The sequence below is a fragment of the Myripristis murdjan genome, chromosome 4, assembly GCF_902150065.1.
Source record: "Myripristis murdjan chromosome 4, fMyrMur1.1, whole genome shotgun sequence".
Taxonomy (NCBI): Eukaryota; Metazoa; Chordata; class Actinopteri; order Holocentriformes; family Holocentridae; genus Myripristis; species Myripristis murdjan.
In genome coordinates this window covers 14,829,339-14,857,320 of record NC_043983.1, presented here as the reverse complement: position 1 = coordinate 14,857,320, position 27,982 = coordinate 14,829,339, and the positions used below count along the sequence as shown (strand labels likewise).

The following is a 27,982-nucleotide window of genomic DNA, read 5'->3' as shown; positions in this document are numbered from 1 at the left end:
CTAATAGTGTGGAACTGAAGCGAATATTGGATCAGCAGAGCGCCGAGACTCCCTTCTGAATGCGTTGAGGAAACTGTATTGGGAATGCGAGTGGACTTGATGGATTTCAAGTTTCAAAGGGTCTTCAGTGTGTGGGCAGCATCTGTTTGAAGGGCTTTGATTTGTGTGTGTTGAAACATCAAATTTCGAGTAGGAGCAGGATAAAAATAGGCCGAGCAGTCACAGAACTATTGTTGCACACAGGGATAATGCTAGGCTGTGTGAAACTGTAAGCCCGGCTGCTGCTGCTTGGGTTATACATATAGGCTACAGCTGAACAGGAGGCTGGCTATTACATAAAGCCAAATATGCAAGAATGAAGCTCAGCATATGCTCATAATAAGGATTTGGATGCAGGGTTCCCGTCCTTGCTGTGACGTAAAATTCAGTGAAGTGTTTTGGTGATGTGAAGGATTCAAAACTGGCATGTTTTTGCTGTAAGACAAGACATTGGTCAAAATTACATAACACAGAGGCCTCCGTTTTTTTATTCATCTTGTCAGCACAAGTCATTGGGAGCTATCAGTGCACATATCAGTCTTTGTTTTTTTATTCGCAGGATTCATCCTTGGACAGCGAGAGCCAGAGAGCTGAGGCAAATTGATGAATTAGGGTGCTACGCCTATATTTTAATAAATAAAAAATCAAGTACCTTCAAGGCCATTCATTCATTCATTCATTCAAAAAAAAACTCTCAAGGGCTAATTTTGGATTTCTCAAGTGCACAAACTTTCAGGGGTTTCAAGACCCGTCAGAGCCATGGTGGAGACACAAAAACTCCAAGACTAAAGCTGCGAGAGTGTTGTTAAGTATTGTCACATTGGAAAGAAGAAACTTTTATGGACCTTTCCCTGCAAAGCAGGGCTGAACGATACGGTCAAAAAAAGGAATGATTCAATTATTTTGACAGATATCGAGATTAAAATATGATTCATGGTTTTAGTGAGAATGATAAATTTAGCATCACCATTTGCATTTTTACCGGGGGAAAAAAAAAAAGCTATTAAAATGATGTGGGGGATTATTACTGGGGTTCTCTACCAAACATATTTTCTTATATCTGGAGAATACAATTTGTAGGCCAAGCATCTCTGTAGCACCACATTACTTGGATAAATGAAGTAATGTGGTGTTACTTGATAAAATAATAATAATAATAATAATAATAATAATAATAATAATAAATTAAAAAAAAAAAAATCAGTTCCTTTGATTTGGATATTGCATTTAGCCGATTCGATTACTTGTTCAACCCTGGTTCAAAGTGCTTTGCGGTACTTGCCCGATATCAAGACTGAATTGTCAACCCTTTACACTCTGTCGCTCAAAACTTTTTAAAGCGAAGGTGTCATTCACATGTCTTGAACCAGGCTAGTGCGGTAGCATAAGGGCATACACTTTTAGCATCAGCGACCCCAGAAAGAAGCAGTGTGTCAGTCACAGGTTCTGCCCAGTGCGCCTTTCAGGACCACAGTGGGGTGTTGCAGGGTGTTGAGTTAAACCACAGGGCAGCTGGACAATGCTGCTCTGTGTCAGCCTGCTGCAACAGATGTGGAAGTGTGTCAATGGGGCAAGCTATCTCGGGCAAGGCAGGCTAAGACCCTCACCATCATTTCTTGCAGCTCTCTCCGTCTCTCACACACACACACACACACACACACACACACACACACACACACACAGCTGAGCGAACATGATCTGATAAACATCCCATGACTGAAGGGGATAAGAGTTTTACAACGAACTGGCACACAACCACCCTAAGACATCCACGCAATCGGCTCCAGATGCTTAACATTCATGCCGTGCATATTCTCCAAAGCAAAGTAGTAGCCTAATTTAGAGATATATAAATAATGGCATGATGTCAGCCAGCAGGTCTTGCGTCACTCCAAGCTGAAGTTGAAACCAGGTTTTGGCTAAGAGAACCATCTGTCAGGAGACAACGTTTCACCCCCGAAGCCGTCTTGTGTACATAAACTTAATTCCTCCTGCTCACACACCAAAACACAAACATAATATGGGCCTAGGGAACACATAAGGGCCAAATTCTAACTCTTAGTGCATGTTAAGGCCTAAAGGCATTCTTAATACATGGCAAATAACCAAGCCCTTGAAACGATCATAATTTGGGAGACACACAGGCTTGCCTATGCCTGCATATCTGGAGGTGGGACACGACTTGCTCTCAGTTGTGTGTGTGTGTGTGAATAAGCCTCCTTTACAAGTCAGTTTGTCAAAGGAGGAACTCAAAAAGGGACTGTGGTGGGAGATGTGAGTGTACACGCACACACACACACGGGGCGTTTGCTTGCGTAAACACACACATATCACACACACACACACATACACAGGCCAAGCAGTGTGCGAGTGCAAAGGTTTCTCAAACACAGGGCTGTGCCAGAGGCAGTGTGAGCATCCACGGAGCCTGAAAAACTGGCTGAGCGAAAGAAAGAGAGGGAAACACAGAGAGCGACAGGAAGGGAAAGAGAGAGGGAGAGCGAGAGCTACAAGGGGGGGGCAGGTTTGGAAGACAGCGTTATAGGCTAGGGGTGTTATTTTCTCTATGGATTCCCTTCTGTGTTCCCTTGATTACTTCCCTTCACAAAGCTAATGGGAGTGCCGGGGTGTAATCAGCACAGTGGCTTTCTGGTAAGAGCAGAGATTGAAGGCATGGGAAAAGAAGTGATGAGTTTAACCCCAGTCCAAAGCCACGGGGAGAGTCGGAGCTCAGGGGCGGATCTCTGGCCAGCAGTAGCTCTGACAGCATCCCAGCTCTTCGATTTTATTTTAGACTTTTAGCTCATATTCATACTCAGAGAAACTTCCCAGTAGGCTCGGGCCAATATCAGATAATATTGAATGTCATGATATTTATGGCCATATGTGATATTTTCTGAAATGTTAACACACCCCCCGCCAAACAACTTCTACCAAAACAGAATGACTGTACAAAGATTTTTTTTGTTAAATTGAGTCACTGCAGCTAATGGCAACAGCTGAACAGATGCACAGTGTTAACAGTAATAGGTAATTTTGATTACATACAATGTGTTCTGATTAATGTGTTATTTTAACTAATATGCGATTCATATGGAAAACATTTAATTTAGGAGATTTCAGAGGGAGCATTTGGAATGAAATAAAATATAACATATAGATTTGGCATCTATTTCCTTAACATTAAGAGCAAAAGCCTTTAGAAAAAGGCCCACCTGAGCCTGCCTGTCAACACACCGGAGGAGAATCACTTTTCTGTGCGGGGTGCTGTGCTGTGTTGTGTGTTTCTTTGCCTTGCACTGTGACAGGACAGAGGTTCAGTACAACTCCTGGGCCAGTGCGCCATAATATTTACTCTAGCCAGGGAGCAAATGCTGCACCTCTCTTCTTGTCCCAGTTCAAGCACTCCATCAGCCTGACAAGCCTGGGAAGCAGTGCCAACACACACACACACGCACACACACACATATACACACACGCTGGTAGACACTATGCCATTAAGGGTTTCTCATGAGTGGTGTGGTGTTGTTTCAAGTGCACGTCTCCATTCTCTCTCTCGACTGTCTGATGTCGTGTGATCAGCGTCTCGTTCCTATTTCTCACTATTATAATGAGGGTCAGAAGTGGTCAGGGAGGGAGGGAGGGAGGGATGGGGCAAGAGGAGGAGAGGAGGAAGCGAGGGAGATATAAGAGCTCCTCTGTTCTGTTTGGTGAAACCAGGACCTGGCCTTGTGACTGACAAAGAGAGACACATATACGCATTAAGAGATAGCACATAGCTGTGGCATGTGCTGGTGAAGGAATGGGGGAAAGTTCTCAACATGCCGTTGCTTACATATACACTGGCAAGGGGCCTATGTTTTTAGTTCAGGCTCATAAAACCATTTCAGCTGAAACTGCGACGGACAGAGGGAGAGAGAGAAAGAGACAGGGACAGGGAGCAGGGGATGAGCGACTCCATTTCAGATCACTGATAGCAAGCCAACCTCATAGATTAGTAAAATAGGCTAATTGACATTGAGCCTCATGTTTTACAGAGTTGTACTGGGTGGCGTCTTGGCTCAGGTGAAAGCAAACTGTGCTAAAATGGATCATTTCAGCCCATAATGCAGGTTAGGCTAGAGGATAAAATGTCTCCTCAGAGGCCTAAGTCTGGTAAATGGCTGGCATTTGTACGGCTGTGGTCTCTGGTGCGAGACTGATTCCCTAAAAGAGCAAAAGCAAGCACCCGTGCCTGTGTTATTCTGCCCAATGCCATTCTGTTCTGCTGTTTCCAATCGTGACAGAGAGGTAACTGCAGGTCAGAGCCTGAGGTGATAGGCGGGTGAAGAGCAGGATCAACAGAGTGGAAAAGTAACTCCTGAAATCCCTTGGTGATATCATGACTTCTTCCTGGGTTGACATGAAACACACACACACGCACGCACACAAGTCGCCCTGAGCTGTTTCCCAAGGAGAACTAGAATTTGGCTTACCATTTGCCATGTTTGCAATCTGACCAACAGATCCGACTCTATTCTTAAAATGCAATCAACAGGTACGTTCTGGAACTTACCAGCCGCTGTGGTTTGAAGAAAACACAAGGTGCTTTCCTGCCCTGGCTGCAACCTTTCCACAGTGGAAGGAGCACTGCTGATTACAGGAGCCTACAAAAAGGTGTGTATGGCATGGTTTATGCTTGTGCTATCTTTGCTCTGTGTGTGTGTGTGTGTACGTGTGCGTGTGAGAGCTCGTTCATCACGTTTCCCAACAGACAGTTGCACGTGGCCAACAGCCCAGACCTACTCCAACAACACAGCAGCTACACAAGGTCAAACCTGTTTATTTCTTCTCATCCAAATCCATCTGAATTGCTAACAAATCAACCCACAAGTGGCGTAATAAAAGAATACCCCCATGAATATTCATTAGAAATTACCACTGCTGAAGAAAATAAATATCAATCCACGTGTAATTGGAGAGTATGCTGCAGGATAATTGGCAAAGCAGTTTCATATGTGTGCCTGTGTGTGTGTTTTCACTAATGAGCCTGTGATCCAGCAGAAACAGTTGAATAGAGTGCTGGCGGTGGTGGCAGTGAAAAGAATACATTTGAAATGTATGCCGTCTCTGTCCCTTAACCAACGAGCTGCACATGAGCATGTGTGTTCCCGGGCCCAACATGGTGATGGCGGGCCATGATTTTCCTAATATTATTCTTTCAGATGCAAAGCAGCACTTTTCTCTGCCTATTATCCCACACAGACGCACACACACTGTTCCAACATCAGCCATAATGAAACCATTCAGCCTGTAAAGCCTTCAATAGTTTCTAATAAAATTCTCAAGAGACTAATGGCACCCACACCTTTGCTTATGAGGCAACATGGTGACCATGGACCGGAGCTGGTCTGGGTGTCAACACACAAAATCCATCAGTACCATTCAATTCTTTGCTATTGATGTTACATCTGGGTGATATGAACAAATTAAGTATCTTTGACTGAATACATCAGTATTATAGAGATCACTATTGGTGCTTTTATTGGACATTTAAAGAGATTGATAAACAATCATTAGTCATGTGGATATGATGACCAGCTAGAGCAGCTGAACAACTAGAACAGTCTAATAAGTTCATCCCTTTACCATTATACTGCTTTTAAAACCAGGAAAAGAAACATTACAACAATATGATACACTATATCCCAGATAATATCTAGTCTCACATTGATATAGTATCAATATATCGCCCCAACTGTGATTCATATCAATGGGGTATCAAAATGCCTCTAAATGTTTGACTCCCAATGACACCTCAGGTTTTCCAGTAGACTGACAAGCATTTTCACTGAGAGAATCAACTGAAAACTGCCTCAATCCATTTAGAAAAGCAACAGGCATGCATAAAAATGAAAGATGACATGACATAATAATTGCATTATGTCATGTTAGTATCCAGTCTGAAGGACAGGGATATGGTGGAAGGTAAACCTGGCTAAACCCAGCTTTTTTACCCCAACTTTTTATACTTGCATGATATCTTTATTACATAAATTCATGGTATGAATCATAAGTAACTGCTTTCAAACTGATGTAAGAATAAGGAAGCTTTAAAAGAGAGAGTTCTCATAGTTTTCTCACCTTTTCATTTAAAGTACATCACGAATCAGACCCAGCATAGGCATCAAAACATTTTCAAACATACCTAACCCCAGGAGTAGTAAATCATTTCAAGTTATTTTAATCCTATCGTCAGTCATCTTAATATCAAAAGCATGGGCTCTTATTAAAGCTTGAATGCCCCATTTCTTTTCTTACATCAGTCTAACAGTGGAGTGCTGTTATGGAGGAGCAGGCATGCGGAGATGCTATCGGAGTACTGTGCATGTTATCTGTGGTGGAGGAGAGAAACAGGTACCGATGGGAAAACACTGTACGGAGACTCACACCACACTTCACAGTGAGAACAGGATTGAGAGGGAGAGACAGAGAGACAAAAAGACAGGCTTTCACCCACGGCCAAGTCAGTACCGGACACTCCCAACTGGACTCGGTACACAAACCGCACTGTAAACACAGTCTGAGACACGGACACACACCCCGCTCAATGTGACAGTCACAAGCACATTAATGTATGCATACACACAGCGGACTACAGGTCCAAGCTCTGCTGGTTCAAATGGGGAACAGACAGAAGAGAGACGGACGGCACAAACGGCTCACATCTACCATTCTGCACATCAGCTGCAGTGCCGCAGCTCTGTGAATCAGACTGACAGAAACAAATATGACAGAAATAAAGCTGCTTGTGATAATGACACTGATGCAGAAGACAATAACTCAAATGCAGCTTTCTGGGTTCATGTTGCACTGTACAGTGCCTGGGCTTTGATTAGTCAGTCAGAAAGACACACAGTACCAACTGTCCGCCAAGCAAATCGGTCGAACTGAAAGACGGACAGAACCTAGAGGGATCAAGTTGTGCTGGCCTTGTGCTTTCTACACTGCAATACACACCACCTCATCTGACACCTGACACCACTCAGCACTGCTACAGAGACCACCACACACACAAACACGTGCGCAAACATGCACAGCATATTTAACTCAGTCATGGGATTGGGAACTCCCTCCCACACACAGACATGCACACACACCAGAGAGAAGACACCGTGGTAACCATGGAAACCCTCCTCCTCAAGTGGTGGCACCACAGATGTTGCATCATGACCCAAACAGGCCACACAATCACCTCAACTGCCACCAAAAATCGGCTCAATCAGCCCAAGGTGAAGAGGCCACCGGCGGACGGCTGGACAGGCAGATGATGGTGATGAGTGAGAGGATGAGAGGGATGGGGAGCAGAGGACAGCAGGACTAATAATAGATGCCCCTGCCTCAGAGAGAGAGGGAGAGAGAGAGAGCTGGGGGGGAGAGGAGGGGGTGAAGAGAGAAATGGACAGTGAGAGAGGGAGAAAGAGGGGCTCCTGTATTTCATTCGGAGCAGGCTGTGCAGTGGGCTGGATGCTGTCTCTACTGGTAGCCGCCGGAACCAAAGCCATATGTGAGCAACCAATCACACGCACGCACGCACACACACACACACACATTCTGCAATGAACGAGTGATGGAGGGAGGGAGGGAAAGGCAGATGGAGGCAGATAGATGAAGCCAGACAGATAAATCAAAGAGTAAAAGAGGGAGGGGGGGGACTCGCAACATGGCCATCCAATGGCAGGGTTTCCAGTACATGACTCTAACCTATATAACCCTGATATAAGCTGCTGGTGACAACATGCTATGCACAAGGCTGGGCAAACCAACCTACTTTCACGCCAGGGTGCAACACAACCACCAAATAGATGTAATGGTCTGGTGTGGCTCCCACGGGGGAAGCTACAGTAGCCAATAGGCATGAGGCACACAAGGCGGCCAAGCAGGCTGTTCAGGAAGTCAACAACTGGATCCATTTGTAATGTGTATGCTGTAGATCTGCCTGCTGGTCACCAAGTGGGTTCTAGCACAACTAGTAGGAAGGAAGATGAAGCCAGCAAGTGTGTGTGTATGCACATTGGAGCCTGTGCTCCTGCATGAACAGCTGATGATTAAGGAGCTTTGCCGTTGGCAGTGAAAATATATTTACTCCAATTCTAGGCCTGGCTCTGTTTTGGCAGACCAGCTGCAAATGAGCCTGTGTATCATGTCTCAGTTTGGCCAGTGTGACTTTCCTAATATTATCCTCTTAGATGCAGAGCAGTGCTCTTCCTCTCTATCTGAGGCAGGCAAACACACACACACACACATCACTCCAACATCCACAGGCAACGAAACCATTCAGCCAACAAGGGCTTCAACAGTTCCTAACCAAATGCCAAAGAAACTACTGGTATATGTGATGGGTAACAGAAGGGAATGTTTTTCTCTCATCATGGCACAGAGGCCGAGAGGCACAGCCCAGTGTAGCTGCAGCACAGAGAGGCAGCAGCCAGGCCTGGGCACTGGGCAGGAGGTTTGTCCTGGAGCCTGTGCAGGGCAGAGTTGCAGCTCCAGTGAACAGCTGTGTCCAGCTGCGCTGCATGGAGACACTGGGCGCTTTGTTCCCCACAGGGAAACGCAGGCTTGGGGGGCTGAGGGAGCGCACACGATCCCGGTGTGTGCATACATACTTTCATATTCACAAAGGTTAACGGTGTGTAGCCTCTGCCAGCCCAGGTCCGACTCCTGTGAGTTTTTCCTCCACACTGAATGGCAGTACAGAAGGCAGAGAAAGGCGATGGGAAACAGCAGGACAGGGTGGCACAGCGCTGCCAGCCAGGATGTGTGGAAATTTTGAAATGCACTGAAGCCAGCGCTGTCCAAAACGAGAGCATTCACGCGTTCGTCAAATGGAAACGGCTTGCCCGAGCAGTCCCATGTTTTAGCCCCGAAATGTAAAGCTAACCCCGCCGTAGTACAGCGGACGCCACAAGCACAAAAGCATCGACAAAAGCGAAGCCCAAGATGCAGGAAGGAAAGCGCCGGGTAATCACGGTGTACACTCCACACTCAGGAAACAACAACAAAAGAGAGAGCGCTAAGAGAGAAAGAAATTGTAGGGGAGCACATGTGCTTTTCGTGGCGCAGACGACACCTCTGGGAGACGATTAACAAGTAATACATGATGGTACTTACTTTGATGAACCGGTTCCGCTCGGTCCACTGGAGAATAGCCGGTCTTCCGGCTGTCTGTCGGGCGGGATCTGCGCTATGGAGACTGGAAAGCTCGAGCCACTAAACTGAACGTAAACTGTGGCTTGCGTCATTTCACCAGGATGCCACTATTCCGTGCAGCAATGCAGCCATCTTGCTGAGGAGTGCCTTACTAATCACCACTGGACTACTGCTGTTTGCTTATTTTGGGTCCAGTGAAGTGAAAGTGCACTTCCACTCTGTTATAATTATCAGTGATGTAGTGCGCTATGAAAATGTGGGCACGCTACGAACCAGCAGGAGCTTGTAATCACCCAAGTGTTCGCCAGCAACCATCAATTGTATTTTCTGGAAAATCATGTTTTCCACCTCTTTCAGTGTAACTTTGATCAGTTTGACACTGGTTGCTATGTGATGTTTACCATGCATTTTCCTATCACAGAACTATCACGGTGGACTCCAAACCTTATTATAAAGGGGAAAAAAGGAACAAAATAGACTGAATGTGGCCAAACTGTGCAAAACAAAAAGCAAATGATTGCTAATTAAACCTTCACCATCCACTCCAATATTCCTTGTTGCTCTAGCAGCTAATGTATTTATTATAAACTGATTTCTCTTTCTATTTATAAGGCATGGGCTAACACCTATTTAGTTTTAGTGTACTGGTTATATCAGTGATTGAAAGACAATCAAATCAAGTGTCCGCCACTAAACTTTTATATAAATCTAACATTGGCTAATTCTGCTATTCACAAGCATAACTTACATTCTGATAAAGTAAGCTTAACACTCAAAATTTAGGCGAAAATTCATTTCTACTTTCTCTCTACATCTGTCATCATCTTCTTTAAATGTTATAAATTATCCAAAGGAACAAGCCAGCCAGCTCAATTTTCTTATCAATTTTTATTAAATTTCATCGTGTTAAGTTATTGGCTTATTTTTGCTTGGTTCCACCCTCCGGTCAGTCAGCAGCTCCAGCATGACAGATCACACAGCGCCCCCCTGTGGCGGTGTTTTAATTGGCTCCGTAGTCACCACTGCAACACATTGAGGGTGGGTCCACTCAACCCCATGTGGTCCAGAGGGTTGTGATGGTGGGGTGATCTGATCAGACTGACCAGAACCTGAGCAAAGCGGCGCTAGATTATTTTAGTCAATATATCTGGACAAGTACATATTTACATTAACATATGACTTCATATATCTTCCACAGCGAACAGGTTTGGCGTCGACCACGATAAGATCATGGAGACTATTCCATGTTACTGACCCCACCAATCAACACAGTCCTCCACTCACATCATGCTAACATCATATTGTACACATGATTAGGCTCAACAAAAGAACAGTAAACGCTGCATCAACACATAATAATCTCATTATATTTAAATAAAATCAACCAGTCAATGAATTAATCAGTGAGAGTAGTTGTGTAACCAGCATTCACGATGAGTTACCGTTTAAGTAAAAGTCAGAAATGCATACAGAGAAAGATGACGTGGCGATTAAACAAGACCCGACTGGAAAGTGAGACACATTGTTACATACAGTGTGGTCCATAGCATAGTCAGTCATAAGGGCATGTTATGACAGGCACACAGAAAATGTGAGAAGGTGAGGTGAGAACCATGGTGTCTCAAGCATCAGACATCTACCAGGCTGAGGGGACTCCCTTATGGTCCAGAGATATGTCGGCTGCCTTGGCACATAATGCCATCCATGGAGGAAAAACAGTCATTTACATTTCTCGTTTTCAACCAAGCCTAACCCAAAAAAAGATTTCTCTTCACTCATACAAGTATCCTTTGAGTTCATCTTTTAGGTGGTGGCATCTGAAGATGCATTGCCTCCAGGTTAATCCCATGGTGGGATCATAGCACAGTCATGGAGGCATCACAGAGTACAGTGTCTCGGACGACCGTCAGAGTTCATCCTTTTCCATCTGCTGGAATGCCTCCAAGTCCTCTCGCCAGTCAGCTAGCAATTCATCCACTGATTGGCTGCTCAAGTCTGTGTCGCCCTCAGGCTCCTCTCTCTTCTCAGAGTCTCTCTCTACTTTGGGCTCATGGTGTGTTTCTGAGGGACTAGCTCCCTCCTCTGATGGACTAACTTCATCTGAAGGACTAACTTCTTCGTCTGGAGGGCTTACGCTCTCTTCTGAAGGATTAACCTCCTCAGGAGCAGATTCATCCGTCTCCATTGTACTCATCTGTGATTGGTCAATAGGACCTGAATTGGCAGGAGAAGTCCCCTCAGTTGAGCAGTCTTCCTTTTCTTGTGCATCCATGCCTGAGAAGAAAGGGAGGGGGTCAGATTTGATTGCTCTCTAGATGAAGACATGCAGGACGCATAAAAACAGACATACACACAAACCTCTTTCTTCCACCTCCTCCTCAGTCAGTAATCTATACAAAATGCCTCCTGGTAGTCATTCCCAGTCAAAAATAGAGCAGTTTTCATCAAGAGGCTGTCAGCTGTAACAGCATGATGCTGACGGTGACTCATGTTTGCCACAGAATAAAGACCTTCTCACATAGCTGCACAACCAAACTGCACTGAACTCTACTGAACTGGGAAAAAATTGATCCAGCAAAAAGTTGTACTGTGAAAATTTCACTTGCAAAGAAATGTGTTTTATTCACCATTGGAGCTGAAAAGGTAGGCTATTTCAACTGCAAACTGAGTCTAAAAGAAGTTGTCAATTATTTTCATCATACATCCCTGAATTTAAGTCCTGTTGCGATGACACAAAAGGATTATTAACGTTGCTCAGGTTGTCAAGATATTTTTCTGACACAGCGGCTTTGTGGTTAGAGCGTCTGTCCTCCAGTCACAAAACCGGGCCTCAAGTGCCTGTCAGTAAGCATCCACAGTGCTGAGATGTCTTCAAACAAGATACTGAATTCCTACCAGCTCTGAGGCTGCTTTTTTTTTTACAGCTGAGCCGGTGCTCTAACTTGGCTGAAGGAGGGAAAAGAAAGGAGAATATGCTTACAGGATCAATAAAACAACATTTTTGTGTAGTAGAGCTGGGTGATATATATCGCTAATACATCAATATCATGATGAGGCTAGATCTCATCTGGGATTTTTGATGTAATATAGGGCAAAGATTATCAGTGTTGTCTTGTCGTAGTTTTCAAGGCTCCAACATAATTAAGAGACGCTATTTCCCAGTGAAGCTGTTAGTTATTTGTCTCTACCTGCTTGGTCATCATATCCACATTACTAATGACTGCTTATCAAAAATATGGTGTGCAAATATCTTAGGAAAGCACTAATAGTCATTCCTACAATATCATCACAGTTAACATTGACATCAAAATTAGGTTAACATTACTGTGATTTTTGATTTTGTCCTCACTTGTGATGACAAAGCGAGCTTTTGTTGTATTTCTTTTCATTTTACCACCATAGAGTCTGATCGACAGCCAAGATGGCCAAAATTGCAGAAGCCCATGTAGATAAAAGCATGACAGGCTAAAAAAAAAAAATACAAATTTTAATTTTAATTTTAATTTTTGGTCCAGAAACCATCTTCAATATACATTGTTTGGGTGAGAAACTACAAGTGAGGCCCCACCCAGCAACAGGGTTTGTCCCACTTTACCTTGCCTTTCCATGTGTATCTATTGGTTTGCTCCAGTGAGAGAAAGGATCAAGGGCTGTCATGATCCTGAGCTCTGAAGGGGCGACTAAAAGATGACACTATACTGTGACAGCACTAAGCCTCTCTATCTAAAACACACTCACTTCTGTGGTTAGCAGGCAGAGTGAGAGAGAGGGATAGAGCGATAGGGACACTGCTTCAAGGAGGTGAACAGAAAGGGAAAGGGTGAAAAAAGTGTGGGAAGCAGACAAAGAAAGATGGAGAAAAGCATACTTACTGCTCTCAATAAGGCTGCCAGGGAGAGGTTTACCTTTGAAAATGGCTGCTGCTCATCCAAAGGGGATAGGGGTATGAAAAAAGAAGAGAAGCCAAGAGAGAAAGAAAGAAGTGAGAAGTGAAAGGAGAGGAAAGGCACTGTTACAGTCCACCACAGGGAACAGGCGGGCATGGGAGATGAAGGAAGAAAATAGGAAAACTAGGAGTGCACAGTGCTGGTGAGGGTGCTTACCTCCACCCCGCACATTAAACGTCTAGCTGGTGGGTGGCTGAGATGACAACCGACTGTAATTATTCACCATCACTCAGCCTTCAAATACTGCCTGAACTACCGCACTTTATTCGCCCATTATTACGTCAAACACAAACTGATGCTCAGTCAGTGGAGTCACAATAGTAAATTACTAAGACAGATCTTCCCAAGAAAGATAAAGGAAGACAGAGGAGAGTCTGATCAATGAGGAGAGCACATGGCAGATGTTGTAACTGACTGCAGCCGCTGTCTCACCTCTGTCCCTGGCCTTGTCACTCAGCAGCACCTCCACCTCCTTGTACTCCTTCAGCGCCTCCATCAGGATGTTGCCCTCCTTGTGGAACAGGAAGAGGAGAGGCAGGGTGATGTCATCCGTGTTGCGGCCGTCCCCGGCCATCTGAAACAGTGGGGCCGTGTCGCTGCTGCTGCCCTCGTTGTCGTCTGGGAGGAGGAAGAGGAAGCGAGGAGAGCGGTGAGGACGATGGGCCAGGCAGTGAAAGAGTGGAGGTTAACAGACCAGTAGATTGTCTTACAGTTATTCATTTATAATCGATTTATAGAAGTTCTACTATATTTATTCAGTCATCATGCCAATGCGCAGGAAGCTCTGTGGCTGAGGGTAATCCATTTATCGAGCACTAATCTAGTCACTGAGTTGATATCCTGTGTCATGTGCCATTAATTGCCTGTGCTCACCGATGACGATGCCCCCAATGGCGCCAGCTTTCTGGATGTGTCGGGCCTTCTCAGCGAACATACACTGACCCCTCTGGAGGAGGGCGATGCGGCCCTGGACATACTCAGCATTGGCCAGCTCGGAGCAGCCACTATACGGCTCAGCCACTGTCACGAAGCCTCGCACCTACACACAGAAGGAAGGAAGGAACAGACACAGATGAGTTCCCTTTGGCTGAAAAGAATGAAAGATCACTGGGTAAAATTCCCGTATCATGTGCCGAATAATTCTACAGCCTAATCCCTCATGTTCTCCTTCTGGACAAGTGCTTCGCCAACAATTATCCGTCCTTCTGTTTGAATTAGGAAAATATTCTAGAAGAGTAAGTGCGCTCTTAAAAAACAGAAAAATAATGTGACTCTCGGTAGGAAAAACAAACGTGCAGACAGCTAGGTGCCCATTTGAAAACTGGCAGCTTGGCATGCTGTAAAATCCACTCACCCCTGTGGCACTTTTGGAGAGGTCTGTGCCAAACTGAGCTGGGCCAGCGGTCAGTACCACTCTGCCAAAGAAGGGGTGTGAGACAATCTGGATGGCTCTGGGAGGAAGCTGCTCTTTCTGCTGCTGGCTCGACAGCTCCATCATCTCCTGCATGAATCGCATGCCATCCTCTGCTGCTACCGCACTCACCGCCTGTGGGTGTGCCAGAGAGGGGAGAGGAGAAGAAGAGAGAGAGCAAATTAAACATTTTAAATTATTCAGGGTAGAAAAAACAAAGGTATCTTGTGAGGAAAATTATTTATTTTGGCCTTGTGTTTTGTGTACTTTTGTGAATGTGAGCCCTTTATGAGATCATGTGTCTGTTTCCCCCTGTTGCTAACGTGTTTACCTGTGTAGCATGCTGGACCAGCTGCACCCTGCCATCCTTCAGGTGGATGAGGCTGACTCCCATCCTCCTCAGCAGCTCCAGATGTTCAGGGTTGTTTGCCATGAAGTCCTGAGCCCTCAGGGGAGGACGGCCCATACCAGGCTCACTGGAGGGATGGATGGACAAAAGCACATGAGTGAAGACAGACTAAAGGTGAAACAAGAGGTTAAAAGAATTTCTCAAAAACACACAAATGCTGTTAAAAAAGCTAAATGAAAAAAGACAAAAAAGCGTGTCAGCATACAAATACCGATGCCACAAGTCCCTATACGTACCGGTAAGGGGCAGGGCGGGGGCAACTCTTGTCCACGGCGCTGCGGATTGGTTCTCGCAGGTTCCGAGGGAAGGCAGGGTCAGGAAACAAGAGCCGGGTGTTAGGGCATGTCCAATCAAAGTTAGAGTCATCCAGCTCTTCCTCTGTCTTTAGAATGTAAAAAACATTTTATTAGTAACTGCCATGTGTAAAGGCGTTCATCACTTTGTGAAACTGAGCTATGATGGCCTCAGTATCAGACGCTTACTGTTGCATTGGTGGCGGCAGAAGAGGTCGGGGCCATGGAGAGCGACAGGGGCAGGAGGTGTGCCTCTGTTGTGAAGATGTAGTCCTCCACGTCAAATGGAAGGTCCTCGGTGTCCGCGAACAGCAGGAACAAGTATTTAAACATCTCAGCCAGGAAGAACGAGTCCATTCTGAGGAGAGAGAGGACGTGTTAAGATATGGGTCACTCAGCCGAGAAATTGCACACTACATAAAAACATTTGATGTATTCAACAACTAGGAACTACTATCCGTCTGTGTTGTTTATCTAGTGATCATTCAAGGGGCAGTTAATCTTTCCTCAAGCTTGTTACACTACAGCAACTCAATTCACCACTATTAGAGATAGGCCAGAATAGTCAACAAGTCAGAAAACAGCTGACAATTCAACTAGGGATATTTCTTTTCGGATTTATGTATTTATGTAATTACTATCATTTTGTTCTTTTGGGCATTTCTTCTTTATTCGACCGTATAGAGAGACAGTAGAGGCAGGGGAGAGAGAAGGGAGGACATGCAGCAAAGGGGTTGGGCTCGGATTTGAACCCAAGACTTAACCTTGTTACGTGGTATGTGCTCTGCCACGTGAGCTTCTGGGGCGCCCCATTTATTAAATTAAATTAATTAATTTTTAGCCACTTTGATTCATGCACTGTACATGTACTGGCTTGCTACAGCCTATTCATTTTTTTTGTGACTTGCCGAATCCCACAAATTGTATTACTTATGGAAGGCTGTCTTAAGTATTCCTATTCTATTAAAGCTTTGTCATATCAACTATTCCAAGGCTGTAGGTACCTAATTAATATCAGTGCAAAAAATGAAACACACCAGAAAGATCTTTTACATTTTTGCCCTTATTAATTTAAGAAAGAACTGTGCATTCAGCCTCAAAAAATGCAAAGTTGCACCACAGTGGCTCACCTGGCAGAGCACGTACCACGTATGAAGGCTAAGTCCTTACTGCAGCAGCCCGGGCTCAAACCCAAACTGAGCCCTTTGCTGCATGTCATCCACTCTCTCTCTCCACTGCCCTTCCTGTCTCTCTCTACTGTTGCTATCAAATGAAGCAGAAATGCCCAAAAAAAAATCCTTAAAAAAAACAAGTTGCTGTTTTTTCTTTATTAAGGTAGTTCACAAACTTATTTAGAACTCTATTCACAAAACAGCCTCATTTAAATATAGGCCGTTTTGGAGAGGAACTAGTCGACCGTGAAAAAAAAACAAAAAAACAACAACAACTTTTGCACATCTGTAACCACAATGTGTAAATACATTGTGTTTGCTGTAGTCAGTGCCATCTGAATGTAAATAAAGCATTTCTGAATGTTGTCTACAGCTGCACTTCAGAAGTCTTTGCGCTGTATCATCCTCCAAATGCTCTGAGCTGGCAGTCTCACCGGTCCTCATGGCTCCCAGTGCGGACATCCTTCATGGCAGCAAAGCCGCAGGGAACGCGGGCAAAGCGATTGAGGTTGTCCAGAACTGTGCGACCTACCTCCAGGTAGTAAGGGTCTCCTGTGGCCTGGGAGAAAGAGAGGACAGTAGCTCGGTCAGAACAGTGGACAGTAAATCAACTCCATATTGATAAAGAAGGAAAAGCTAAAACCAAAAGAGTGTAACTTCCTTTGGTTGGCCAAATGATCTCAGTGTTTTATTATGTCCAAATACTCAATATTTAAGGGTGGACGCAGCGTGCCAACGGCCAAATTACTTGAAATGTTAACAGAGAATATAAATCATTTATCTGCTATGCTTGCTGCTGCTTAATAATCACTGAAACTGAGACAGTGGATCTTAGATGTACTTTAAGATTTTACTCAGATGTCAATAAAATAGAAGTAAAATATCAAGTATGCATTAATGAAATACATATTTACCAAACCAGCTCATAATAATAGATGTTTTCCTCTGTTCTGTGACGCTGAAAAGCCAAAGAACCTCTGCAGTATGTCATGAATCCTTGATAAATTACCTTGTAGAGAAAATAGGTGCTCTCTGCAAACTCAGGTCTCAGGGGATGTTGGGCCCAATGTACCCTGAAATCAGTAGTGAAGGCCTGGGGACGGATGGAGAGAGATGTGGGGGTCAGTGCGCCATCTGAAGCAGTGTAGTTAGAATAGAGGAACAAAGCCATACAGGCCAGACACATAAAGTGAAAGCTAACTCACTTCTACCAAGTCTTTTGTTGCCAACACAAGCCATATGGAGTTGTTTCAGTGACGCAAATCATTCATTGTTGTTACAGCCTAGGGCATAAAGAGCCAGATGGAAGAAGACTGAGACACAGATTACCTCAGGCAGGAAGTTGTGTTTCTTGGTGACTTGATACAACATCTCATGGGTCTCAATGGCAGGACGGATATCTCCCTTCAGCACCTGGGATGTATTTGGTATGAACAAAATTACTCAAATGCCACCAAAGGCTGTGGGCGAAGTAAATTTTTGCATGATGAGAATCATGAGAGGAGAAAAAAAAAAAATCATCTTTGACAGTGATAATCCTTCAGATTTAAGTGTGGGATCTGCAAATTCTGACCTGTAGGCCAGGGAAAAAAGCCAAAAGGGAGTCCATCCAGGTGCGAGCAGGAAGCAGAGGTTTGTGGATGTGGACATCGAGCAGCAGAGGAGGCTGGCTGATGTACTTCATTATGGATGCATAGTGCTGGGTGGAATACAAAAAGTGAATTAAGGATAAGAATTACTATTAAGCAGCGTTTCCCCTCGCATAAGCAGTGATGGGCCCCCCACCCACCACTAGACCAGGGCCACCCACCACTAAATTGGGGCATTTTGTGCAGCGTATCATAAAATAACTTCAAATTATTGGTATAAAAATGTATATCATGCAAATCTAGGGTTGACAGCTGTTCCATAAAATACTGAATCATTCTGTAATTGGGAGATTACGCCGTGTCTGCACCACAAGCATCAACTTGGCATCAGTGAGATGACATTGTTCATGTGAGACTCAAGCGACTGTCTATATCGGTTGTCAAGCGGCATTTCAAAGTGTAAATGGAGCAGCACAGGAGCAGCCAGTCTTTCTGTGCAGTGCAGACTCCTCAAAGTCAGCCTGAACCTGACAGGACCCGTCAGACCCTGCCAGGTTCACTAAAAAAAATAAAAATAATAAATAATAAAACCTCAAGTTGCTTTAGTCTATACCTCTATCTGCGTATGTGGACTGTTAAGCTTCTTTCTGTGGTGCAGCAACTGTGCAACACACTCTTCACTTCAGAGGTTGGCTTTGGTTAATGCTGTTGCTGCTCATTCTGATTGACTTAATGGGACTATTATCAAGTCTCTTGTCATCATCTCTCCTCTCCTCATTATTATTATTATTATTATTATTATTATTGTTCTCATCATCATTATCATCTGCCTACCATTAGCTAATGTATAATTAAATTGTTGTAAATTGTAGTAAACCCATGAAGTTTGAAATAACAAACAGGTTGTAAAATGTAGATAAATTAGGTCAGTGGGGTTTTTTTTGTTTGTTTTTTTGTTTTTTTTTTATGAGGTATCAACTTTGCATTTACACGTGTACCGTAAAATAGATGTAAAGTTTTTTGGTCCTTATCTAAAGAGAAAATAACTTGAGAATCAAACATAATGCAATACAATGTGTTTTTGTTTATGCCATTATGTGTATGATTTTAAAATTAATAGTAGATTTTATTGATTTTTTTAGACTTTTAATGGCCATCAAGGGACTGAGGTTGGAGCTCGGCTGTGGCTACATATCCACTGAATGTAAGCTACAGCACAGCACAGAAACTGCTCCTGCAAAATGGTTAATCTGAATCCAGGAATACAGAAAACTTAATAGTATAACCCTGTTCCATGTGGGAGAAGCCATCGTGACAGAATCCTGTTATGCAGAGAGAGGGGGATAGAGTTACCCTGTGATTGTTTGAGAGGGTGTGTGTGTGTGTGTGTGCATGTGTGTTATCTTACAATATTGAAACGCTGCAAAAACAGGTCATCTCCCAGGAGGATGTAGGCCTTTAGCAGGTATTCATAATATGAGTCAATTCCTGCTCCCACTCCGCTGTCTGGAGGAGCACAAACACACAACATCTTTAAGGACAACATAAACAGGATGGCAAGCAGATGTTTTCTTTTTACCATGACTCCTCTGTACCCCCACACTCCCCTGACTCATCCATCAATATCCCATTACACCCATCCTCTCCTTTAACTCCCCCTCTCAATCATACACCCCCTACAAGCTCCCAATATGAGCCCTTTGCCAGCTCTTTCACTCCTTCCTCCCATCTCTCACTATCATGCCATCGTCCTCAAATCCTCCCGTGTCTTCTTCATCCCACCTCTCAGCCCCAAATCTCCTCCGCCTCCCCTCTCTCACCCCTGCGGACCCACTCTCCAGAGTGGATGTTGATGGTGGTTCCCACCAGATTGCTGTTCCTCTGTCTCTTCTCCCACAGGAAGTCCAGGGCTCTCCGGGCATGGGCCTGTGTGTGCATCATCAATTACAAAAGTCAATTTGCTGCCTAAAACGTAGAGGCAGACACTGTAATCATTCAAACAGGGGATGACTACTGCAGTCTGCTGGTGCCAAGAAATAAGCCAGTCCTGGGCTCTTACATTATCTCATCAGGAAAAATCTGACTACTTTGCCTCATTCCAACAGATACAGGGAGCGAAACTGTATCACCTCGAACAAAAATGTACACTGGAGACATCAAGTTTGCCACCAATCTCTTTGTCACACAAGGCTAAGGTTGATCAGAGAGCTTAAAAGGAGAATACCAGCGCCATTTAGAGTTATAGCCCATTTACAACAATGTGCATCAAGTGCTTATTTCCCCCAAATTCTTTTGTGAAGTGGTCTGTGTATAATTTTATTTTTTTAATAGTTCCTGGATTTTTAAACAGTTTTTAAAAGATAAACTTTGCAAAAACATGTCAAAGTTGGCTTGAAATGAACTGCTGTCAAAATGACGGTGCTCTAAATAAGAAGACACCGATGTGGTAATTAAATCTGCAAGGCGACATGCATTTGAAGGATTACTCCCTGGAGGAGGCTTCTGTTTCTTCCTGGGGATGTTAGGTGATTGACAGTAAGCAGCATGTAATGTAATGCACACACACTGATATGAAAATATTCAACTCAGGCACAATGAAATAACGACAAAAAAAAAAAACTTTGGCAAAACCAAAGTAAAGCTTTAAGTAAAGCTTTACTTAGTAAAGCTTTGTGTGTACCACGAAAGATTATCTAGTTCTGGAGGTTATTTGTCATACTGTATGTAAATGAATGGTGGAAATAGCCTCTTCTGAGGGTAAGACGATGAGCTCTAATATCACCAGCTACACTGACTGTGTGGCAATACCACCAGGAATACAGCAAACCAAGGAGACAACCTAGACAATAGACACAAACTAAAATAAATAAATAAACAAAATTAGAGAGAGAGAGAGAGAGAGAAACCCTCAAGTCTACACCTATTTACAGATGTTTGACAGAGGTGGTAGGTAAATCTTTAAAAGTCAGCAAATCATCCTAGCAGACCAGCAAAACATAAAACCAAAGTTTAGTTTAGCTACATCAGTCAAAAAGAAATATAATGTGTCTGATGTGCCGATGCATATGGTAACAACATTTACAAAGCAAAGCCATGTAACAGTCATAATCTCTCATTACACTGTTTTTATCTCTTATTGTTAACTTAGCGAGAAAGATCTGAATAAGAGGGTGATTTAATTAAAACTGACTTTTTGCATTTAAGATCTATATAGCTTTTCCACTTTTTAAGTGGTCCATCACATTAAACTATAGCACAAAGAAATAAAGAGTGCAGACTGTGTTGAACCAGTAATTGCCAATAATAACAAATAGTACAATAATAATAGAATAGAATAGAACAATAATAATAGTAAACCAATGATGTTGTTCTCTTAGATTCTCTCCATGTGAGTGTTATTGGGAGCTCAACAAAGTGCGCAGACTTTATTTCTTTGTGCTATGTACTGAAGTTTTTGTCTCACACCTGATAAGTGTGGCTACATGTGCGTACACCAAGTCCCTCTTTTAAAACGTTACATTAAAGCGACATGTTTTGCATGATAAGATCTGATTATTTGATGACAATTTGTTACCTCAAACACAGGATCTCCAGTGAAGCGACTTAGGGCAGCAAACTCCAGGATGATGGTCCCTGCACACGCTGTACAGGTGTCTGTTTCTGTGCCTGTTCTTGTCTCAGGACCCCTGACGCCGTATTTCAAATTCACCTGCAGAGCAGAGTAATAACAAGATTAAAAAGCTGTTTTTAGAGTCACATTTGGTTTGCACATGAGAGGCAGTCAACCAAGAAAAGTCTGTGTCTGAAAGCTGTGACAGCTGCGAGCGGAGCACTGGAGCAGAAAATGGAATTATGCAGTCATGATCTGTAGAGGATGTCGTCCATGTGTCCTCTCGCTGTGAGCATCAGCAAATGTGTGTCAGTTTGTCATCGTTCAACCCTGCAGGTGGGTGCAAACGTGTCTAGTGCTAATGCCTGTGTCTGTGCACATCTGTTTGTCTGTGTTCATCCTGTGACTCTCTGTGACTGTACACCATAATCAAATATTCAATTAACACGACTATCCAATAATAACAGCTCAAATTTCTCTTTTTATGCATGATGATGTCTAGCAGTCCCAGTCCACAGCCACTACATCTTTTGTTTAACCAATTATCGAAAATGAAACAAGATTGAAAACGGTTGTGTGTATATCATTAATAGAAGTTCACAAAGTTGAGCAGAATGCCCTTTGTTCAGTTGGCTGTGGATCCTGGATGTAGATCATGTTCAATGACCAGTGTGTGCGCTGTGCTGTCCCTTTCAAAACTTTCCAAGCTGCAATTTGGTGCTGGAATAGTGTTTCAGCACTCAGGGAACACACTGGCCCAGAACTGCTTCAAAAAGCCCCTGTGAAACTGTTATGAACAACTGCAAAGCCTGTCAAAGCTAAAGCACCAGCAGTAGCAGCAGTAACACATGGAGGGCCTCATTCTTTTAGCAATATCTGGTATTCATTTTTTAAAGAGCAATTTACACTGTGCATTGGGAATGAGTTAGTTAATATTTGAATTAAATATATAGTGAGACAGAACAATTTTAAAAATTATATTCAGATACAGCCCCTTTACATAAGAGCATTACTCAAAGATCTAACCTTGTTTTGTATCAGCTCTAAATAATGTATTTTTCAAAAAGAAGCATCAGTTGAGGAAAACTGTATTTGTTTTCCTCATTTGTCAAAAATTAATAAATCTTGGTAGTTGACTCTTGTGGACTGCACTGTACTGGTGTGGTCAAAGATGTTTCATGTAATCATTAATCGTAGACACTGAATATTATTTGACAGGTTACATATAAAGTTACTGCATATTTAAAACCCAGATTTTGGACAGACTTGAGTCATCTTGAGACATCACAACTGGCCTTGGTCTTCAGTGGCTCCCCACACTAAACAATAACTAATACTATTAAAAAAAAAAAAAAAAAGCTTGCCTCTTTTTAGGTAGAGCAGCAATCAAGGTCCAGAACTGTTATTATTCTGTCTTCAGGACTCAGTGTTCAAACATATCAATCAACACAATTATAACTAAACTACACTTTTTTAAAAAAAACATCATGAAGAACATTTTTTTCTTCCCTTGACCATAGTATATTTGAAAACATAATCATGTAAACTGAATAAAATATGGGACTTTTTACTACCATAAACAAAACAAAAGCCGTGCATGTATTACCGGTGTGGTTAAACATCCCTGCATTAAACAGACCACAGGATATTCAGCTTGATTTGTGACATAAAGGGTTCCTTCCATGTATTTTTATGTTTGTGTGTTGTTTTGTCTCACTCTGGGGTAAGGCAGGCCACTGCTGGTGTTGAAGGCAGGTAGCAGGCGGAGGCCCAGGTCTTTGGCCATATGCAGGAGCTCATCCTGGTACCACAGCATGTGCTGCCCCCCATCCTTCAGCATCATAGCCATGGAGTGCCCTCCCAGCAGACCTCTGGACACACATACATTCAACACCCACACATTAAGATCAACGTATAGCAGAGTCCTCTCACTTCTTCTCACTACTGCCTTATTTTTAATTTGGTTAAAATCCAAACGAATTAACAGGATTAACTATTTGCACACTGTCAGAGAACAGAGTCGCCATAAGATTTGTAGGATTACTGCTGTGTTTTGTTTTTGTTTTTAAATCATTGTGATAATCCAGTCCAATGTCAAATCTCACCCCAGGACACGAATGTTTGTTTCAAAGACAGACACCACGATGTCATTGTCCAGCCTCACGTCCGACAGGACTCTTCTCACCGCAGCCTCAAACTCTGTTGTCTTGTTCAACAGCTACGAGTAAAGAATAGCAAAAATAGCATAAAAATTTGACTGAATTAACAAGATCTTTACAGAATTTAAATGAGGAATAAAACATACTGCATACCGTTGAGAAAAAGGCTCTAAGAAATTCTTAAATAATGCTATCAAGAATATTGAACTCATAACTCTGACACTTCTTTCTACATTCTAATGAGGGTCCACAGAGTCTAAATGTCAATGTTATGCATAAATGTTTCCTGGGGCGCTTTTCCTAAACAGTGTGCATGCAACACTGCTTCAAGTTTATCAACTTATGCCGTGCATTCATATCAAGTTTTTACTGCATATGTATACAGCTGAAATAAAAAAGTGAAGCAACCACAAAGATTATGGCAATTAAAAAAATATATATAAATACTTACCACAAGAGTATCCAGAGTGTCTATTAGGGTCAGAGAGAACCTAACACATAGAGAGACAATAAATCATTGTTTATCAAGCCTCTCATTTCCCATTGAGGAAAATGTCAAAATGTTATACAACATTATCTTGGCTAATCATCATGTGTAAGTGAATCTTTGCCCCGAGTTCCACCTCCCAAGCATACAAGGAAAGAGCTAGGCATGGCGTGACATTAATCCATGTCATCACTGTCCTGTAAATATAGGCTGTGCTCAGTTTGGTGCCCAGTTTGATGTAGGCGGGTGTGAGAATGGCAAACCACCAAATTAGAGTATAAACTGTCAGCCAGTTTATAAACCACATCATAGCGAGTGCCACATGAAAACAACAATGGCATAGTCACATAAACTATATTTTTACCCACTATACTCTAAATCACTTGCTATGTTTACCTGGAATATTCCAATTATAATCGGTTTAAAAGCCCAAACAGAATAAAAATCAGAATAAACAGGCCCAAGCCAACTGAAATTTCAATGAGTTACAGAGGGGCGGTTTAAAACTTTGCATGAACCAATCAAAGGAAAAACTGTATCATGCAAATGATTTAACTTTCTGATAACTAACTGATTACTTTCTGGCTGTATACTTTCTGCACACGATGCCCTCCGTCCAGACATAAGTGTGTGGTGGCATATGTTCCTCCACCTCTAAAAACAAACAAAAAAACAAAACAAACAAACAAACAAAAAAACAACAGGGGCTTCCAAGATACATTGGATGTCTGCAGAGATTTTGTTTTTAATACAAGCACTAAAAGAACAAAACAATTTTGAAGACCGAAATGTAAGAAAAAAAAAAATAAATAACTAAATAAAGATTTAGACAAGTCAACATAAAATGAGCAATGCTGGGATAGGCCAAAGCGTTGAACAAATTACATTCAAATATTGCTGAATGGACTGATGAGTCAGCGCATGTCGAACCAGACCATATTTAATCACATCCCATGTAAACAGTTGACCTGAAATCTTCAATCAGAATGAAAAAAGTGTGCATGCAACTGCAGCTTGTGTGTGTTTTCTCAACTTTTCTGACTGAAATTCAAAGTTGGAGAGGTAAAATGCATTTCATGTATTGTTTTCAATTAATCTCTTGTCCCTTGTTGCTGCCAGCCTTGTGCATTGAGGGCGTTTTTTTATGATCTTTGTGTGATGTATATGTCAGTCTCACCGCCTTGTCCTAGCAGGGTAAATGGTACATGATCCAAGGGATATCTGGTGTTTAAGTAGAGCACTAAGCCTGCCTATTATGCATGCCACCAATGCATTTGGCATACAAATAATGCAGCAATAGTGATCTCAGGAGAAGAAGGTAGTGGGCTACTCACTTGCCCAATGCGTCGTCCACATCACCTCGGCTGGGTTCAAGCCCACGTACTCTTCCTCTGCATGTCAGAGGCATCAGCTCATCTGCTGGGTACGCATGGTCCTGGATAATAAAACACACACGCAACAAAGTTTTTACACTATGTAGCTGTGACCTCCAGTTTCCTCTCTGCCCAAAGAGGACAGCTCCGTCTGTTAAGACTCCACTCATCCCAAGGACACAAGACATCAGTTAATCCACATGGAAAGAAGCAGCACAATGCCACTTGGGCATTTGTAAAAGCAAGCAGCTCTCATTGGCATGTTTTTTGCTGAATTGAACACTAGCATTGAAAACATGCCAGAGATACAAAGCATCACAAAAAAAGAATGTTAATGTTTGGAAACCCGTTTTATCAATGTAAAGCAACAAAAATAGCTCAGCTTCAGGACGATATTCTCAATTTTCTACAAGCAATTTGCGCTGGGAGGAAAAAAGGCATTTCAAAGATAGGCCTCGCAACCTAATAAGCTGCTCAATGTTCCTGAAACTTATTCAGTTATCAAGACGGCGGCACAGAGGCTGATTTATTAAATCCATTCAACTATAAATCCCCATTTCTATGAAAGGAGCTGGCGGGGGAACAGGACTTACCATGTAATTCTGATAAGCATGGTCAAACATCTCAACCACTTGGTTCCTTTGGGAGGGGTGGAACACAAACAAGTCAGTGTGTTAAGAAAAGCTTTTACAGCAAAGAGATTGTCTCACATTATGCTTCAAGGATGTTGAGCAACTGCCTCAACTCACCTCAATCTGTGCCTCTCCTCCCGGGACATGGCCTGTCCTAGACTGCATAATGCTCCAAGCAGCAGCGACAAAAACAAAACAGGCGGCATTGTGGCAGGTGGGCAAGATCACAGCGACACACATACAACTAAAGTTTAGCTCTCAGTCAGCCCACTGGCATACATTCAGTCTTTCCACTACACTCAACAAACACCGGCGAAACACAAGCCCACACTGCAGGTGTTGTGTTTATACCTCTGAGATCATGTTAAAACACCTTTATGGCTTCAGTGAGGAGTACTGGCTATTCTTGACTGGTTACAAATAACACCACGAAACGATCCTGTCACTTAGTTGGCCACAATAATAAAACCACAAAGTACATCTCGGTCAAAATTCCCATTCAGTAGTTTGCAGGAATGTTATTTCAAGTAAAGCCGGATGTCTAAGCATAACGGATAAAGGCGTACCCAGGGTTATGAGCCGTGCAGCACGCATACGTGCCCGTGCAAAGCTAGTGCAGGTGCCGGCCTGTCACACCTGTTTACTTAACAAACTGTCACCCGGACCGAACATAATGTAACCGAGACATGTGACACGTTGGCACACGGAGACGACAAAGGACTCCCTCAAAACCAGAACACACATTGAAGAGAGTCCAGTGGTCTAATAATAAAGCTTACAATATTATTTCCCACATGTTTTCACACAAAGTCCTCACTTAACAGCAGCAACCACACTAGTCATACTCTTATCGAGTTACTCCTGGTCCCTTGAGGGTACAAGAAACACCGGCGGAGGAAAAACAGCCGGGAAACCAAAGCCAGCAGCGCCGACTGGACCAAGTCTGCCCCGGCTCACCTGTAAATATCTACCCAGGCGGTGTAGCCCCACTCCTCAAACTGTCTCCCTTTTCCACATGACCAACAAATTCACTTAAAACCAGCAGCCCCGCCAAGCCAGCCGTTCCTGGTATCACTTAGATACTTTTTTTTAACGATATAATCATTTCCTCCTTTGACAGTTCTCTTTTCGTCAGCAGTCTGTCAGACAAGCACTTGTCAAGGTTTAGCCAGTTAGCCCGCCGTGCTAGCCAGCTGAACCGGTGAAAACATAAAGAACTGGAAAACAAGAGAAAAACCAGCACTTAGTTCGTCCATCGTAAAGCACCGCACCGCAGCCAGACTGTCTTGTGTTTCAGACGGTGAGGCGGATAATTTCGGCCCCCATGTTGTCTGACTTCATCAGGGTCTTCAAGATATATTGCTACTTCAGCTAGCTAGCCCGAAGCGGATGCTGTTGCGAATAAAACGTCAACAACATCCGCTTCCGGAACACCTGGTAAGCCCCGCCCCTTACGCTGCCCATCTGTTGTGCTGCCTTCAAGTGCTGCTCGTAAGTGGTAGTGCTGCATTCAAGTGCCTTTGTCTGGAAATCTATAGTTTAGTTTAGTTTAGTTTAGTTTAGCTATAATATATTTAATAGGTACAGCGCTTTTCTTAGTACTCAGCGACAATTTAGATTTAAAAGAGATTTAAAAAATTCACATTTAAAAATCATACAATGAAAATAA

At 43.2% G+C, this 27,982-nt stretch overlaps 2 protein-coding genes across 4 annotated transcripts in view; both read right to left on the bottom strand.

The window, feature by feature from the left end:
* The window catches only part of LOC115358221 (uncharacterized protein C1orf21 homolog), a 30,804-nt gene extending 21,363 nt beyond the window's left edge, over positions 1 to 9,441 (bottom strand). Inside the window, exon 1 of one of the 2 annotated variants that reach the window (XM_030050101.1) lies at positions 9,193 to 9,441. The gene's annotated coding sequence lies outside the window, so the exon portion shown is untranslated. Of the gene's footprint in view, positions 1 to 4,594; positions 4,656 to 9,192 lie in introns of those variants that run through there. The other variant, XM_030050102.1, reaches the window with a different exon arrangement.
* A 663-nt stretch (positions 9,442 to 10,104) lies between these two features.
* On the bottom strand, positions 10,105 to 27,725 carry edem3 (ER degradation enhancer, mannosidase alpha-like 3). Of its 2 annotated transcripts, XM_030049469.1 has the most exons (21): positions 26,431 to 27,725; positions 26,275 to 26,320; positions 25,643 to 25,743; positions 24,273 to 24,312; positions 23,768 to 23,880; positions 23,380 to 23,533; positions 21,627 to 21,761; positions 19,873 to 19,978; positions 19,461 to 19,558; positions 18,037 to 18,162; positions 17,793 to 17,876; positions 17,473 to 17,556; positions 16,898 to 17,022; positions 15,481 to 15,649; positions 15,235 to 15,380; positions 14,921 to 15,065; positions 14,533 to 14,724; positions 14,052 to 14,217; positions 13,611 to 13,796; positions 13,104 to 13,151; positions 10,105 to 11,505 (listed from the first exon to the last, which is right to left on the bottom strand). In XM_030049469.1, the coding sequence occupies exons 1-21, from the start codon at positions 26,517 to 26,519 to the stop codon at positions 11,138 to 11,140; spliced, it is 2,721 nt and encodes a 906-aa protein (XP_029905329.1). In that variant the 5' UTR covers positions 26,520 to 27,725; the 3' UTR covers positions 10,105 to 11,137. The 2 variants fall into 2 exon arrangements, with proteins under 2 accessions (XP_029905329.1, XP_029905330.1); XM_030049470.1 differs by lacking the exon at positions 13,104 to 13,151 and having other exon boundaries at positions 26,431 to 27,724.
* Between the last annotated feature and the right edge of the window lie 257 nt (positions 27,726 to 27,982).